The sequence below is a fragment of the Thunnus maccoyii genome, chromosome 3 (genome assembly GCF_910596095.1).
Source record: "Thunnus maccoyii chromosome 3, fThuMac1.1, whole genome shotgun sequence".
In the NCBI taxonomy this organism is placed as follows: Eukaryota; Metazoa; Chordata; class Actinopteri; order Scombriformes; family Scombridae; genus Thunnus; species Thunnus maccoyii.
In genome coordinates this window covers 31,969,402-31,987,707 of record NC_056535.1, presented here as the reverse complement: position 1 = coordinate 31,987,707, position 18,306 = coordinate 31,969,402, and the positions used below count along the sequence as shown (strand labels likewise).

The 18,306-nt window shown below is 39.2% G+C and overlaps 1 protein-coding gene across 1 annotated transcript in view; it reads left to right on the top strand.

The window, feature by feature from the left end:
* The window catches only part of ptprt (protein tyrosine phosphatase receptor type T), a 289,634-nt gene that overhangs the window by 251,991 nt on the left and 19,337 nt on the right, over positions 1-18,306 (top strand). Inside the window, exons 24-29 of the mRNA XM_042406727.1 lie at positions 1,152-1,228; positions 3,421-3,457; positions 3,934-4,031; positions 5,243-5,359; positions 13,292-13,446; positions 17,845-17,980. Of these exons, the coding sequence (XP_042262661.1) occupies positions 1,152-1,228; positions 3,421-3,457; positions 3,934-4,031; positions 5,243-5,359; positions 13,292-13,446; positions 17,845-17,980 (620 nt within the window). The remainder of the gene's footprint in view (positions 1-1,151; positions 1,229-3,420; positions 3,458-3,933; positions 4,032-5,242; positions 5,360-13,291; positions 13,447-17,844; positions 17,981-18,306) is intronic.

Here is an 18,306-nt window from a genome sequence, read left to right as displayed (position 1 = left end):
GCCCCCTCCTCTGTGGGCATCTCTATGGCCACAAGAGGGCTTTGTCACTTGAAAGTAAACAAATATTAGTGTCAGTGGGGTGTTTTATAGCTAAAAAATGAAATAAAGTGCTGTGAAGTGCTTTAAAATAGTCAGTAAGCATCACGCAGAGATGTGTTCTTTCTATTTAAAACAATGAGTGAAATGAATGCGCCTTGTTGACATTGTTTTGGAGTTTTCAAAGTGACTTGTGGTGGTAAAAGTCAGCAGAGAGCTGAGTGAATGGCACCAAGGCAGAGTGGAACACATTGTTCCACTTTTTAAAGAGCCTCTTCTTGTGAGTCAGCCAAATAGAGACATTAATAAGTGTTTCCATTGGTGGTCTCGCCATTACAAGGTTATTGGTTTTTATGGTGCATTTGGCAGTAAATAAACTAGTGTTTGCTCATAGTGGCAGCTTGTAATGGAAACAGTATCTGTCCCATCACTCTGACTTATACAAACAATATTTGTTATAAATCTGCATTGGGGGAGTCCTGTACAAAATGTTCATTACTTTTATGTTTTTGCTGCTGTCAAAGCCGATCAGCTCATCTGAATGGAGCTGCACTGAGGCCAAATTAACTGAAGTGAAACAAACATTCAAAATATAGTGGCTGGATGAAAGCATACCAAAACCAAACCATGCATGTTTGCTCTGTCTGAATGTTTTATACTTTGAGTCAATCAGTCAGAAGTTGTAACTGGGATTGGTGAATTACCAGTCAGTTTCGTTGTTCCAGTCTATTTGTGATATGGCATTTGTGGTTTAAGGTTGTCCAGGTAAAAGAAACTAACACCAACTGTTGGTAGGAGGACAGGACATGAACTGCGATCTACGGCATCACATACTGTTTATGCCCGGCAAGAGTTTCCGTGGCAACATAACAACATCATGCTATTTCTGTCTTTGCTCCTGAAAGAGGACAGTCATAATTCTCTTCACAGCAAGAGGATGCCGGTAACGGAAATGTAAACACAGGTCATTTTATTTAGACTTTGAACAAATAACCGATGCTGTCATACTCCAACTTTGGGCCTGGTTACTTCTCCATCCAGTCAGTTAACTGCTCCGATCTGCGGGTAAATGTAACTTTAGGCCTGTTGTATTGTTGTGCTATCTGACCCCACAGACGATCACACCAGAGTCCGACTGCAGCTGCTGGACGGAGACCCCCACTCCGACTACATCAACGCCAATTATATTGATGTGAGTGTTTACACATACACACACACACACACATTTGTGATAGTATGCTTTTGAAGGACTGGATATTAAAGCTCTTGTGATGGCTCTAACCATTACAACTGCCTTACCTTAACTCTAACCATACAATAACTTCAATCATTAAGTCTTAAACCTCCAACAGTCCTTTAAAGATCCTCATTTTCTCTCTGTGAAGGTCTTAAACTCAAATTTGTCCTTACGAAAATGGAAATACAATCACACGCACTCACACACACACAGTCGAGGTATAACTATTGATGTCAGGGACGGCGTTAGTTCTAGAAACAATAACTCAAAAGCCACAGATTTGATCCGGGGAATTGAGGATTTGTGCCTGTAATGTTGTCTCTCGTGGTGCCTTTGAGCAAGACATCATAGGATCCCAACCCGGCCGCTCCTTGGCCGCCGCTTTGAACGTGTCATTGGTAGAATATGAATGATCGGGAGTACACATCAAAAACATAAATAAAAATAACCAGATGAAAGCAACTACCTACTATATATATATATACAGTCTCCATGGGTTAACCTTGTAAACAAGATCAAACAGGGAAGTAGCCAGTAGGTCTATGTATGATATCTATGTAAACACACACACATACACACACGCAGATGCAGACACTTGTGCAAACTCACACATAATATTTTCCAACCTAAAGTAAAGTTTGCCAAACAGATGCACACACACACATTCAGGGTTTTAGCCAAGGTTGTCACAAAAAATTGAGCCATCTGAGTCCCATTTTTAAAACAATTATCTAGATGCTGGTAAAATACATACATGAAGTACATGAACTATTATTCTTCTTCTTCCCTCTCATCCAACTTCCCTCCTTTAATCCCTTTCTCAACCTTTTCCTTGTTTGATCCTTCCTTCCTATACTTTCCCCTTGTCCTTCCTTCTCTTCACTCAACCCATCCCTTTTTTAATTTCATCTCTCCCACATTTGCGTTTCCCTCTTTTCTCCGCCAGTCCATCCATCCATCCATCCATCCATCCATCCATCCATTTGAGTCCTCCTCCTTTCCTCTCTGCCCTCCAGGCATGATGCTTTGCTTATCGATTTAATCTCTCACTCACAGCTGACTGTTGCAATAATAGTCTTAATGAATTTGGTACAAAATGCTTATTTTCAATCAGACAAAGAGAAGGTGGGGTGAAAGATAGAAAAAAAAACATGAGGGGTGGGGTGTTGGGCTCATCTCTGCGGACGAAGAAGAAAAGAAAACAGGAGAATCGGAAAATTAAAAGCACAACAGCACATCCCCTCAGTGAAGATAACACCATACTTATAGTGGGTCTTAATGACAATATGAAAGTGATGAATGTTTTCATCTCAACAAGGTTATCTGTCTCATAAGGAGGTGTTGGGAGGTGAGCAGGAGTGTGCAGGGACAAGATGAGGATAATCATTGGTTGGATAGTGGTTGCTTTTCATCTGTCCTGCGGAGGGAGAATTAATGTCCCCCCTCTATTATTTAATTCGATGTTTATTTGGAAAACAACCTTGAGTTATGCTTCTGGGAGGAGTGGAGGGACTGGAGAGGGAGAGAGGACAAATTAAAAGAGAAAAAAGGAAGAGAGAAGGAGGGAGGGAGGAGAGAAACTGACATATGGATGGAAGGAATTGAAGTTATAAGGAAAAATAGAGAAAGGGAAAGATTCAGGAAAAGAAATGAGGAGGTAAGTGGAAAGAAAGGGAGGTAGAAATTGATTGAAAGGGGAAAGAAAAGGGGAGAGGGAGGGAGAGAAAATTAAAAGAGGAGGGATGTCAAAGGGAAAGAAGAATTGTGAGAAGAAACGATGGAGCAAGAGAAACAGGCGGGGAGACCAACAGACGTAGAAATGAAAGAAGTGAAACAGTAGAAACAGAGAAGGGAAGGAAATGAGCTGTTAAAGGGATAGTTGGTGAAAAGTAAGAAGGGAATGTAAAAGTGAAGGGAAAAGATAAGGAGGTGGGGATGGAGATGCTAAACGGTTGGAGGAAGCTCATATGTTGATTTTGAATTAATATTTTATCTATGGGGGGAGAGACAGAAAAAAAAAAAAGAATAACCTGAGATAATGATGTATAGAAAATGAGGACAATTTGGAGGAAATAAGGTGAGAATTTGGGCTAAAGTGTGGAGAGATATTTTTTTTTAATGCTTCCCCTTTTTTTCCTGTCTCACAGGGGTACCATAGACCCAGACATTACATCGCCACACAAGGTAATTAAACTGACGTAATGAGTGTGTGTGTGTGAGAAGCCTTAATGTGCGACTCTACATTTGTGCAGATATGAATGTGTATGCCTCTGCGCAAGTGTGTGTGTGTGTGTGTTTGTAGCAGCCACCTGGTAAATGTCGTCCTTTCGGGGTGGTAGGCTATTACCACAACCTCCTAAATCTAAACCGCCGTATAAAATCCCCCTGACAAATTTAAGACCCCATTACCTCAAACCCCCGAACCACTGTCTGGGATTGATAGTGTGTGAGTACACGTGTGTGTGTGTGTGTTTCTGTCCCGGTTCATGTGTGTGTTTGTGTAAGTCTGTGTGGTCACAACTGGTGCATTTTCACATGACGTTGAGATTGAGTGCGTATGTGCTCACGTACACCTGCATGCATGTGCTCTATTTGTGTGTATCAGTATATTTATATCTCTAATTTGTGTGTGTGTGTGTGTGTGTGTGTGTGTGTGTAAGGGCCCATGCAGGAGACGGTGAGGGATTTCTGGAGGATGGTCTGGCAGGAAAACTCAGCCTCTATCGTCATGGTTACCAACCTGGTGGAGGTGGGCAGGGTGAGTTTATCATTTGAGGGATTACGAAATGTGTGCATGTATGTGTGTTTGATGAGAACACCCGGTTCACATAGAGGTGTGAGATTGTAGGATCCAGAATTTTATTCAAGTTTTATTTTATTTTGGAGAATCTTTATCATATTTACAGCTTAAAAAGAAACAATTCAATGTTGTGTCAAAATTACTATAGTTGTACAAGTGGAAAAACCTATTCATTACATTAACATAACTGGTAGAGACTGATACTTGTGTCAGAAACATGGAAGAACATTCCTTTTTCACTTAAAACTTTTGGAGATTACAAAAACATAACCCTGCTCAACAAATCCTTATACCTAAACCACAAAATATGTTATTTTTCAGTACATTCAAACTGATCCCACATGAATCCTAAAGTTCATATGTGTCCAAAAAATGTGAAGTAAAGATTAGGTTTAAAGAACTAAAGCACTTGGTTGAAGTTAAGGAAATATTACCTTATTGTTACAAGAAACTCCAGCATTGACTGTTAATAAGAAAAGGGGATGTAAACCCTCGTCTCCGGTATCTGGACCAACGTCCTACTGAGGTAGTTTTTCCACCAGTCTAAGAATGTCATATGACTTCCTGCTTTGCCACTGAACATAAAGATAGATTTCGCTGAATACATGTCAAGAGCTGTTTATTTTTTGGTGAGTACAGTCTTAACTGCAATCAATCTGAGGAGATCCAGTCCTGATAGTCTCACAAAGCCAACCAAAATGACTCAAATGAATGTGGATGGACCTTGCCTTACATTTTGGTGGGGAAAAATGAAACTGTGGATCAAATTCCAAATAATACTCAAGTTTCTACACTAATTTAACATCATTTGTGGTGGGGTAGTAAATCAAAGAAACTGCAATAGAATTGAAACAAAAGCCTGGTATCTACAAACCAGCTGTATCCAGATTTATCTACATCTGACACAACAGCATTTGGGTTTTTTTTTTCAGTGGAAGCTGAATGACTTAATGACTTAATGTTATGCAATAATTTTAAGTCAGTTTCAAATGTCATTTATTATGCATAGGAAGCAATACAAACCTTAATATTATCCATCTATTATATAATTCATGGTTATCATCTTGACCTCTGCTTCATCCCACTCTGTTACTGCTCATCTGGTGATAACGACCAGCATGTAATACATATTTAAATACACGGAATAAATATAAATTGTCTTTTTTCAGGTGAAGTGTGTGCGTTACTGGCCCGATGAGACAGAGGTGTATGGAGACATCAAAGTGACCCTGATAGAAACCGAACCACTGGCTGAATACGTCATACGGACATTCACGGTTCAAAAGGTAAACAAATAAAAAACAATAAAAATGAAAAGGACAATGAAAGCAGAGACTCCTGTAATCCATATAGGGAATGTAGAAATAGCAAATAAATAAACATGAGAAACCTTTTCACACAGAATTGCAAAATATCAGCTCTACAAGCAGTTTGCATTGGGATTATAGAGATTGTCCTTGTCTGATATCACAAAATGATGCAGCTGTTAAAGTCTTTGTCATAGTATTTACACAAGATCCAAACATGTCATATCAGGATGTTGTGACTCTGGTTTATTGAATATTTCCCACGCGATCTCAGATGGGATTTGAACCCGTGAACATAATCCTTACTCCCATGCTCTCTAGCTGCTCAGTTACTCCCAATCTTACTTATTGCCACCATCCATTGTAAACCCAAAACCTGGATTACCATCAGAGCCAATGTATGACTGGGGATTGGAAGCGAACAAGCAGTGTTGCTTGTTTGTTTCTCGCTGTTTAAGGGGAGGCTTGAAAGCGTAATTGGGACCCCTTGTAATCAGGCGGGAGGGATTTGAGAGGAGAAAAGATGAGTAAAGCTGAAGGAATACATCATCATTTTTTTTTGATGCTGTTCTCCAAGGCTCTCCTCAGCGAATGGGGAAAAACAGCAGAAACACACTTAACAGATCCAAATGCTTGATTTTTCACTCTTTGTTTGCATCTTCTTTGGAGTCTTTGTTCCTTTTTTTGCATCGCTTTCTGTTGCCATGTTATATTCATTTTCTCTCTTTTCCCTCCTCATTCAAATTTCTACTTTTCTTTCTGTCTTACTCATCTTAGTAAACAAATTTTCCTAACTGTTTGTTAAAAACAAAATTGTCAGAGCAGTATACGAAGTCACTGTACAGACCGTACATACTTAAACCATCTACTTATTTAATTTAGTGCCAATACATTAAGTTTGGATAGTGGGGACAGGCAAAAGGATTTTGAAAAGTGAGGTTGAAACGTCTCTCTCATCACCGGTGGAAAGTATGTCCATGTTGAGAACATAGAAAATCATAGATGGATAGATGGACGAAGACAAAACAAACAAACAAAAATGGATTGATGATTAAAATCATGTACAAAAGTGAGAGTATGTATTCATTGCTTGTGTTTCTTGCCCCTACTCTCCATTTCTCTCATGTCACTCTTTGAAAATGCTCCACCACCTCCCCTCACCTCCCCCACTCTTTTTCCACTCTCTATGCCTCTCACTCGTTCTATAACTCTATCATCTTCTCTTTTTTTTCCTCCATCCTGTATTTCCTTCCTTCTTCACTCGTGCTAAAGCAGCTTATGAAGACGAGTCTCCGAGTCCTCGCTGTCAGCTCGTTTAGCAAGCCATTAATCCACACCACCTCTCTGTGTGTGTGCGCGTGTGCGTACAAGTACTCTAAAATTCAAAGGAAAGCTGATTTTGAAATGCCTGTCATTTTGCAGTATGCATTAATACACACAAACACACACCAGATACACAACTACAGTAGGTTGTGTGTGTGTTAAAGGCATAGAGAACAAAGAGAAAGCAATACAGAGGAGGAGAGCGAGTACAGGTTCAGTACCACAGTTAAATAGCTTTAATTGCAGCGAATAATAAGAACAGGGTCTTAATGAAAAAGGTTTATTAATGACACATCTAAGGAGATTAACTGAGGAAGAGAAAGTGACAGGGTGAGACTTAAAGAAAGAGGAAGTCGGTGTAAATGTGTGTCTGTGTGTAAGAAAGAGAAAAAGATGCAGAATGAAAAAAAACAACAAAAAAACGGCAGATCACAAAACACATCCATGTGTGATTGCCATATTCAGTCAGAGTAGTCCTGGATGAGACGGGTAGTAAGTGTAGGTACATTTAATGTGTTTCTGCTCACCAGCCTAAAAGGTATTCAATCCAAAGATTAAATCCAAAGTGACAAATTATGGATACTCTTTAAGTATACACCAAGTCATATCCACAGTGGTTACCCTGATCTGGTCTTATCCATATCTGGTTGTCCTGATTGGCCCTTTGTTAAATCTGAAAGTAGGTCAACCAAGAATACCCATAGGACAAATAATTGGCACCAAAACTGTATGTACCCATACTGTATGTAGCTGGAGTGTCTGAGAATTTTTGAAAATTTCATACTAAACACAGCCTCTCTGTATTTTTATAACCCATGGACCCCATCCAAACCAGCAGAAGAGTAATCTGGCCTATAGCGTTCCGATCTGGAGAAACCAAACAAGTTCATGCCACAACAGAGACCAAACTGTACTCAACAGTGGACACACATGGACATGCCAACAAACACAGATTTAAGGACCAGTATAAACATCTTCGACTGATATGACAGATGGTTTGGGAGAAGTGTAAGATGAGAAACCTCTCCTGAACAGAAGAGGAGAGTTGAAACACCATTTGTCTTTCTATAATGCCCACAACCCCTACCAGAGAGTGTGATTGAGAACAGGGACTCTCTATCTTCATTTAACTCTGCGTGGATCCACCCTATTTGTGGGTGTGGTTACCTCACAGGAACAATACCTGCAACAAATCTTAAAACTGAAGGAGCCCTTCAGATGAAACATCTTCAATCAAAACTCTCATCTTGTATTTTGGATTAAATTTTTTCCAGACATTGTACCACCTAGATGATTGATGTGAACCTTCACAGACAAAAGGTTGCGCAAGACTTTACAGCCAGTGGACATGCAGACAGGTGTTTGATGTTTGGCTGAGAAGCATTGCACTGCATCACAAAAAAGGGGCTGTGTTGACGTGATGAAATAAGAAGATGAAATAAAAAACCAGGAAGGCCCGATTTTAGAAATAAAGCATACTGGTTTCACTGAATGACTGAGGAGGTTGTATTTCTCAGTTTTCTCAGAAATCAAAGCATATTTTTCCCAGAAAATACATTTGCTAGTTGTCCATTCACTCTGTAGTGTGGGTAAAACTTTAAAAAAAAGCAACACACCAAAGCTAGTCTGCGAATATGAAAGGGTTTCCAGATAAAGATCGCATCAATACCCAATAATCACTGTGTTTATTGCTTTTTTTTCCTTCACCACAACAATAAATACCTGGGTTTTCCTATGCCTCTATATTCTGCTCAAGAATGCATGAACCAAAGAGCAACTTAACATTACTTTTGTTGTCAAGTGCAGTAAAGGCACCATGTCAACCATGTCTCTTCTGTGACCTTTGTACTGTTAGACAAAACTGTAAACATGGTTAAGATTAGATTAGACTTTATGTAATTGATGTGTCCCGTCCATTCTTGTCAGCTATGTCACAATTACATTTATACTCAACATTTTGGGGTTTTCAAATAAACTTCCAGTACTCTTTTATTGATTGTTTATCTTCTGTGTAGTTTGGAATATTGGAAATAATACTTGAGCTATTAGATGGAGGACACACATATTCTAAACTTGCGGTTCAAGAGTACATACACTATAACTACGAGGACACAGGTTCAGTTTTCAGTTCAAAGAGAGTGACCTTGAGGCCCTTGCTCATTCAGTCAGTACAAGTTCTTCCAGAAAGAGAATAATAACAATAAAACATATTTAAAGACAGTACATCTATTTATTTATGATTCTTGGATGATTGAAAGGCAGTCAGAGAGGTTTATATGTCTATATATTTATACATAATGACGTTTTAATAAATATAGACATCTGCAGCTTTACCACCAAAACAATGTATGTTTTTCTGAAAATTTTCTATTAAGACAATGAACATGAAAACCTGTCATAGAAACAAGTAATATATGAAGGTCTCTTTCTTTAAGAGCCAAAAGATAAGTGTTTTGAGAATGAAGGTTAACTGCAAAACAATGATATACAATGTATACAGTAAGTTGTCACTCATTCATTGCAAGTTGGTCTTGATGGAAAGTAAAATGCAGCAGGGATCATTCTTCCCCTGTTAAGAGATGCTGTCAAGTCTTTCTACACTCTCATCAGCGATTTCCATCATGCCAAGCGCCTTAATGTTGTCGCTTTTGTTTTGTTTTTTTAACAACCTATCGTGTATTTGAGGCCCTGGCTGTGTTGGACCGCCGTCTATCGATTTAGAGAAGTAATTTCACCATCATGGGAGAGCAAATCAATGGGAAGTCGAGTTATCAAATCACATGGTTTTCTGGGTTTTATTTTTCTCCTCTCTGTCTGCCTCTCTCATTCTCTTTGTATGTCTTTGTTTCTCCCCTGTCTTCTGTCTTTCCCTTCCTCCTTTTTTTTGTCATATCTGTCTTTTCATCCTTCCACACACCACCATTTTTCTTCTGTAAGTTTATCTCTAATTCCTTCATCTACTCTCTCCCTGGATTTCTGCTCCTTCTTCCTCTGTCTCTTGACCTCTGCCCCTGCCTTCCTCCTCTTTATATTATCTGTGGTTCTGAAGTCATCACCAGACATTCTGCCAAAGCAAACCATTCACTACAATCTTGTCTATCCACCAGAGCCAGAATGATAGCTGCAATAGTCTTCCTCTCAGTTCTATTCTTAGAGAGTAAACTAAACTGAGGAGGACATAGCTCTCTCCATTTAAGCCTTGTTTAGTTTAGAACAGTATTGGTTTGAATTATACTATGTAACCATAGACTGTAAAAAAAATATGGATGTAGCCACCGTGATGTCACCCATTGGTTTCTGAAGAGCAGTTTTGAAGCTCAAAGTTGGCGGCTCCGGCCGTTGTCATCATGGCAATAAGTGTTCCTAATTGTTTATGCCTAAAAAGTATAAAAAATGGCTATTATTCCCTTTAAACTTGGCTTTTGTGACCTGGACAATGATATTTTGAAATTTACCTATTTCCAAAGGACAAATTGGCTAATTTGCACATTTTCATTCACATAAAGTCATTAAAACAACATATGAATCAAAACTATCATGTATTTATACTTAAGTTATACAAAAGTGACCACAAAATATTTAGAAGTGAGTAGTTTTTGGGGATTAAAGATTATATTGTAAATAACTTTCATGAATCAGCCCCCAAATATAGTCTCCCATCATGGTATCTGGTGATTTATATGTTGTTTTTCCTGACTTTATTTCCCATTTTCCCATTGGAAATAGGTACATTTCAAAATATCACTGTCCTGGTCACAAAAGCAAAGTTTGAAGGGAATAATAGCCATTTTCTATATGTACTTTTAAGGCATAAACACTTAAGAAATAACACTTACTGCCCAGGAACAAAAAACAAGTAAAAAATTGTTACACAGTGTTATTAAAGCAGAAGCTTGCAGTGTAGTGGAGAAAATTTGAACTGCTGGAAGTGGAAGAAAGAGTTATATTGTACATATGCTGCTTTCCAGAGCTGTCAGAAAGTTAGGAAATTTCTATATCCCATGATGAGAGATGAAGCTGAACGCCCAGACATGCAGGACAGAATTCAGAGTGGGAAACTATAAGCAAGACCTCTCAGCTGTACGGCTGCTGAGGTGCAGCTCCACTTCAACAAGGTGGCACTGTCAAATAAATACAGGATTACTGTTGACATGTCTAAAATTGTCAGAATACCCTGAGATTTTTGGTCTTCAGACAGACACATCAGCCAACCTCATGTTTCTGTAAGATTGTCCAGAGATGCTGACATTTCATAAAAAAATCAGTGCAAGAAACATTTAAATTGTGCTGCATTATATCAGTAAACATCAGGGACATAGCATTACCTTTTGCATGGGGAACAATTTCATACATCGGACTTAGGGAAACACATGAATGAGCATTTTCTTCCCTTGTTCATAAACTCTTTACTAATAGAAAGCAACAAAAATAGTTATAACTTGGATATTTCTGACTTCTAACCATGCAGTGCAGCATCGGTACTGATCCATAATGAAAGTCCTTCAATTTTTTTCATGTGCTTACTAGGAAAAAATGCTGCATAACACAATCTCGGTCATTATGTCTCAGAGGGGCTACCATGATGTGAGCTTTAACTCATATCTATTAAGCATCAGAATGTCATCTTTAGTTTCTTAATATCCCCATTGTTAAGCAGGAAAGCATTTACCAGCCCTTTGTGTTTCTAGAAAGTCCATCATTAAAATGTCAAGATGCTGTCACATGGAGAGCCACAATGAATGCCTACTGCCATTTAATTTTGCTATAATCTCCATTGTTACGTACTAAACTGTCTCATTCTGTATCTCTTTCGAAGAAGCACTACAATAAGTGGTGGCGAGACCAATTTATTTTTTATCTTGGTCCTTTAAAATATTTCTTTCTGGACAGCAGTTTTTTACCATCTCTACTTCTGAGACATTATTGTCTGGTACTTCACAAAACGATACTTTTTAATAGAAATACATTCCATTCTCTATTTAGTTTGAGTGTTTAAGTGGGAAGAAAATGGTATGTTTAATGGTGTGTTAAGACCAAACGTGAAGTCAATGCAAAAACACGAATAGACGTGAATTTGAATCTCCGCGAGTTGAAAGTGTTTCAACTTCGACTTTATGAATGTATTTCATGAACATACAGAGAGGTGAGGGGAAAAGAAGAGAGACTGGTGGGAAATAACAGAAAGAACCGGAGTTACTGGTGAGTTCTGAGTTCAGTCAGAAGCTGAACTGAACACAAACATGCAGAAACTCTCCCTCAGACACGGTCGGTGCCTTCCGTTGCTAGCTAGCTTACAGCTAATGTACGGTAATGTATTTTGGCTGTTTGGGATGAATAAATGATTTAGTCACATGAGTTTGACCATGGGATCATTCGTGTTTATTTGCCTCAAATAGCCAGAATACATTACTGTACATTAGCCATAAGCTAGCAAGCAATGGCAGGCACCAACTGTGCATGTTTGCGCACAGGAACTCCGGTTCTCTCTATTATAACCCTCCAGTCTCTCTATTTTTTCCTCTCTCCTCTCTATACATTCATGAAGTACATTCAAGTATAATTCCCCTCCAGTCAGCAGTCAACACGGACAAAGAGTGGAGGTCAGCACCTCTGCAGCTCACTACTGCAGACTAATTTATGAGACTGATGAGCGAGAGTGAAAATAAATCCATTTTTTAATCCCAAAAGTTTAAAAAAATAAATTCTGAGCTTTCCTCCCACCAGTAAATGGCTCCGGATTAAAGCAGAATCCAGTGTGACTCCGGGTGTTTATTCCTCCGGAAGCTCTGACTCTGCTCCCAGCAATTTCCTCCAGAGCTCCCGCGTGCTCAGCAGCTGTCTGACGGCTCTGTCGCTCCGCTCAAGATGAAAAATTTCAACTTGCATGAATACACAAATGACATATTTGTGTCATTTGCGTCGTGTAATTTCCGCCGTTTATGTCCCCCGGTGCAAATTCATGTCTATTCGCGTCTTTGCATTGACTTGTGCCACATGAAAAATTCGCTTTGCGTTTGGTGTGAACACTCTATAACGCAAGGCGGAAATTTGCTTCACGTTCGGTCTGAACACACCATAAATACTTGTGATGTCTCATAGTTCAAAGAGAAAGGAGCTGATCTATAAAATATCCTTGTAAATTAGGCAGCTGAATTGAATCATGGCATTTCCACCTGTCAGTCTTTCCCAAAAGGGTCATCATGAGATATGTGAAATCAATTAATCTTTTTTGTGGTTCAGTTTCCTCAAATCTCCCCTGCAAATTAGGCAAATGAGTCATGATAAGTCTTCCTGTCTCTCATTCCCAGAAGTGGCACAAAGTACCATCTTGACATCCAATAGATCCATTTATTTTCCATCTGAAGCCAGAGGCAGCGTGGCCCTAGATTCCTGATGTCTCTGCTATAAATTAGGCAGCTGAACCATGATATGTCTTCATGTCAGACGTTCCCAAAAGGGCCATGATGAGTTCTGGGAGATCTATTCATTTGTTATCATCAATAGACAAAATGGTTGTCACTTTTCATGAATGGCAGGATTGTTACCCAACATTGCCATTCTAAGTTACGCAACTTCTGTGTTTTTCAGAAGGGTCATCATGAGATCCGCGAACTCCGTCAGTTTCATTTCACCAGTTGGCCTGACCACGGCGTTCCCTGCTATGCCACCGGACTGCTGGGCTTCATACGACAGGTCAAGTTCCTCAACCCGCCCGATGCTGGGCCTATAGTGGCACACTGCAGGTAAGAACACAGAGCACACACATAAAATACACCAAGGTTTTGTACTGAAGATAAACTTAATCCTCTGATGCTGTTGGGCAGTGTCTGCATAGACTGGACAAGGACAAACAAAAACAGCCACTCACTCAGCTCGTGGCTCTCGCCTTTCACCAGCATGGCAGACAGCAAATTATTTTATAGAGCCGGAATAACATGGATCACAAAAATAAGCACAAAGTGTTATTTTGTTTGTGTGTTTGAAAAAGGGCCACTTCCACTTGTGAATGTACTTCATATTTGATATTTATTTGAAAGCATGTTATTGACTGAAAGGTTTTAAGACTCACACACACACACACACACACACACACACACACACACACACACACACACACATTGTCCTTGGTCACTTTTGGGGACATTACATAGACTTACATTCATTTCCTTGAGACTTTAACCCTAACCATAACCACTAGTTGCCTAACCCTAACCCTTTCCCCTAACCTTAACCACTGACCCAAAAACCAGCGTTTTACTAACACAACACCAACACACAGACAGACACACACTCGGTACTTATACATAACCTCCAAATCTGTCCTTCACAGGTATTGTACAACAAAAATGTAGATTGTTGGAAAATACTTGAAACATATGAGCTGAGCTTCAAGGCCTATTTCTGTTTGATCAACTGTCTTCACCAGAGTAACAACAGAATATGTCTTCTGTTAAAATGTCTAATTCAACCAATGTTAAATGTACCAAGGACCTTTGGGCAGCAGTAAGTTGTGGCAGAATGCCATGGTGGATGAATGGGTCAACAAAGCGTGTGACCTGGACATAGGAAACCATTTCCTGTTTCCTACTGACAGTCAACATTGTCATCTTGATCTTGATCATTTCCTAACCATGACCAAGTAGCTGTTGTGGCTAAACTTGACCTCTTCAAATCTTATCCAAGCAGTTTTCGTACCTTAACTAAGCCTTAACAATGGCGGGAGCAGCTAATAATGTAACATTATGGATATCTTACTCTGATTTCCTGCAGAAAATGGCAAAAAAGAATAAAAGAAAATTGAGAAAAGAGAAAAAAAAACATATGAAAGGAAATAAGATCAATGGTCAGAATCATGGATGAGAACAAGGAAAAAATAGCAATATCAATTTGCTTTCTAGTCTCAGACAATGACAATAACCACAAACAAATTATTATATTAGTGGATTCACATTTGCTGAGTACATTTTGTCTTTTTAAATCAAAAATGAATCAGATGACACATTCATCTTTGTTACTCAGTATCGAATGAGCCCACAATTAGCTGGAACATTTAACTGATAACAACCTGTAAATGGCCCTTTTTACTGTCAGCCTTTCCTCCTCTACAGCCCTTTTTTCTTCTTTTTCCTGTTCTCTGTTCCCTCTTTCCCTCTCAGATAACACAGTATCACGGATTATCAGCACTAATATGATCACACACACACACACACACCAATCTCCCTTGTCTGTAAATTAGATCGATGGTGTTAACCTTTAAAAAGTAGGCAACAGAAAAAAAGAAATTTACCTCCCACCCTACTTTCATTACACTACCACCATCATCTACCAAGAAAGAGAGAAAGAAAAAAAATAAGTGACAGTTTTAAGATCCCCATGGTGACAGTATATTTAACCTCCATGTTCTGTTCTTTATGGGATGTACAGTTCAACTCTGGTGCCAGGTTGTCAGCAGGCATAAGCATAAAAAGGTCAGCACTTGGTCAGCCAAGGTTTGGAGTAGATTCCTCATATTGGCATGAGCATTTAAAATTAATGTATTCCATTTTGTGGTCTACTTTAATACAACACATAGCTTTGAATGGGAGGCCAGAGAGGGAATTAAATCCCTAAGCCAGCGATGGTTCACAAATGCTCCATTTACTTGCATCGTTAGTTGAATCATTTTTAAAGGGGTCCAGGTTTATTTTGTTTTTTTGCTGATTAACCATAAATTGAACATGAATTTTATTGCTGCCTGTAATTACTGACTACCACTGATCTGCCAACTCTGCGGTTATGATCTGGTTAAGTTTAGGCAACTAAAATAACTTTTCTTAAGGCAGTAGTGCATTGGAAATTGGACAGTCCAAATTTTGAGAAAAATTGGAAAACAGGCAAACATTTGGGATAAATCTAAGCCAAAAAAGGTTTTAAGATGTATATCAAATACTCTACTCTGAATAATAATTTGTGTCTGATATGGTTTTCCTCATTGAAAACTCCCAGAATCTATAAATGTCTAATTTCTTTTAATTTCGAAAGTTTAACGACTAGACACAAGATGTCTCCTACTTCATTGTAAAGTCTATTCTCAGTCTATGTGCGCTGGAGGCTTCAAGTTTCCACATCACACTTGTGCATGTTGCATATTGGACCAGGACCGGTGTTCAAACCGTTTGTGATGTTGCAAATCCTCCTCGTAGATCCACCTCTCAAAATTGGATTCTCAATGAGCGCAGAGAAACTTTCTACTTTCACCAGATGATTGTGAAAAAAAAAGAAAGACATATTTTTGAGTGGAGGGGGTTTTTGACAAAAATGTACTTACTTGACAGTTCTTATTTACGCCTTTAAAGCAAAGGATTCAAGAGGTGCTCCTGAAGCTTGTCCGTCATGGACAATTCATAAAATACGCACAGTCATGGGCTCCGATTGCTCTGACAGGACAGGCCCGGGGACAAAGGAAGAAGATTTAGAAGCATTTAGATGAAAAAGAAGTATACACACAGACAGAGAGTGGGTGAAAACAGCAGACAGACAAACGAGTTGAGCAGACATGTAAACAGACAGCTATAGTAAAAGTATGTGGACAGACAGGCAGGAAGTTATGGCAGTCACTTCCAATTTCCAGGGGCACTCTGACGCTATTGGCCTGTGTCATGAGGTTTTCAAACACACACGTATGCATGTGCACACACGCACACACACACACAGAGAGAGGCACAGCAGTATTCTGGTCTCAACATTAATCACAGAGGTTGACAGGTAATCTGCCGAGGCGCTCCCTCCTTTTCTCCCTCTTTTTTTCCTTTCTATCTTTCCTTCTTTCCCCTGCTCCTATCGCTCTCTCTTTTCTCTCCTTCTGTTTCATCTCTCACTCTGCCTGTTTCTCTCTCTCTCTCTCTCTCTCTGGCTGTCTCTGGGAACTGTCAGGAGAATTGCAAAGTGAAAGATCGCCTCCCCTACACCCACCCACCCTTCCAATCCCTCAATCCATGCCTCCTTTCCTCCCTTGATCTCTCCCCTGTGACGACCACTTCTATCGCTCCCAATCACTAACCTGTTTCCACCATTCCTTCTTCACTCCCTCCTTTTTCTCTCTCCCTGGCTCATTCAATTCATCCATCCATCTGTTCATCTGTCCCTTCATCCGTCTCTTCCCTCCAGGCATTACTGTTCAGGATGTGTTGCCTTAACACTTGACATGGGGTATTAATGTCTCTACATGTTTATATGTGTGTGTGTGTGTATATGAGAGAGACAGAGAGAGAACTCTACCTTCATATTACACTCCATGTATATTTAGGCATCACTTTGTCCATTATTTTCTGTCACTGAGCTCTCAAAGTTTTACAGTGTTTCCTGAAAAAGTGGCACTTACCAACAGTTATCAGTATCACCTATCAGCATGACCTTAAATAAAATAGTATTGTTTATTCTTATGTATCTTAAATTTGCCAGACAACAACCTATCTCGGTCATGTGAATAATCACAGTTCTCTCTAAGTAGCTACAGTATTATGTCAATACTGAAAGATTAATGGATGAATGGTTGACATGACAGCAGATCACTCCCTGTTTTCATCAAACAGTCAACATTAACATGATTAATGATAAAACATGAGCGTGTGTGTGAAAATAGCTAGTGTAAAAATGTGACACAGTATTATTATCTGACCAGATATGGTGGATATGCTGTTTTGTGTGTTTGTTTGTTTGTTTGTTTTGTAACCCAGTTCTTTGAATAAAATGCTGCTTCCCATCATTCATGAACCTGCAAAACAGAATGTTTATTTTTGTGGAAAACTTTTTCACATTGGCCTGCAAAATCATTTCAAATATCACTGTCAACTCCTCAAAGCCCAAAATTACTATTAATATGCTTTTCCTGCATAAAAGCATACCACTGGGAAAGAGATTGACATTATGTTTGAAGTCCTTAACAAAAAAATATTACTATTATTATTTTCCAGTAATTTGTAATTTTGGTTTGGTAGAAGTGCTGAATATGTTAGAGTGGAGGTTTATGCTCACAAGGAGTAATTTGGCTTTAATAGTTTAATAAATACAATAAAGTAAGACATAGGCCTTGCTAAGGATTTGTAAAATGTTTATTTATTCAACAGAAAGTCAATATTGTGGTTGTTTATGTATCTCTGCAGTGCCGGCGCAGGGAGGACGGGCTGTTTCATCGCGGTGGACATCATGTTGGACATGGCGGAGAACGAAGGCGTGGTGGACATTTTCAACTGCATCCGAGAGCTGAGATCACAACGAGTCAACATGGTTCAGACGGAGGTAAGTGTAAAGACACAAGATACGCCCACACGCGATGTACAGAGACATCACACGGGGTTTAAATTCCTACCCACACATGTCAGCGACTCCACCTGGTCCTGACAGAGGTGGGCGTGCATATGCATAGATGCACACTAAAGATATACATGTTCTTTAGTTGGACGACCATACTTGCAAAATTGTAGTCCTGCATTTTTTAACATTTCCAGTGAAGTGTTGACTATGTATCTGTGAGAAATATGATATGCAGGAGCATAGAAAGAGACACAGAGTATCTCAGTGCTGCTGTCTTACCATATTTCCTCAAATAAAAGATCGATTAAAAG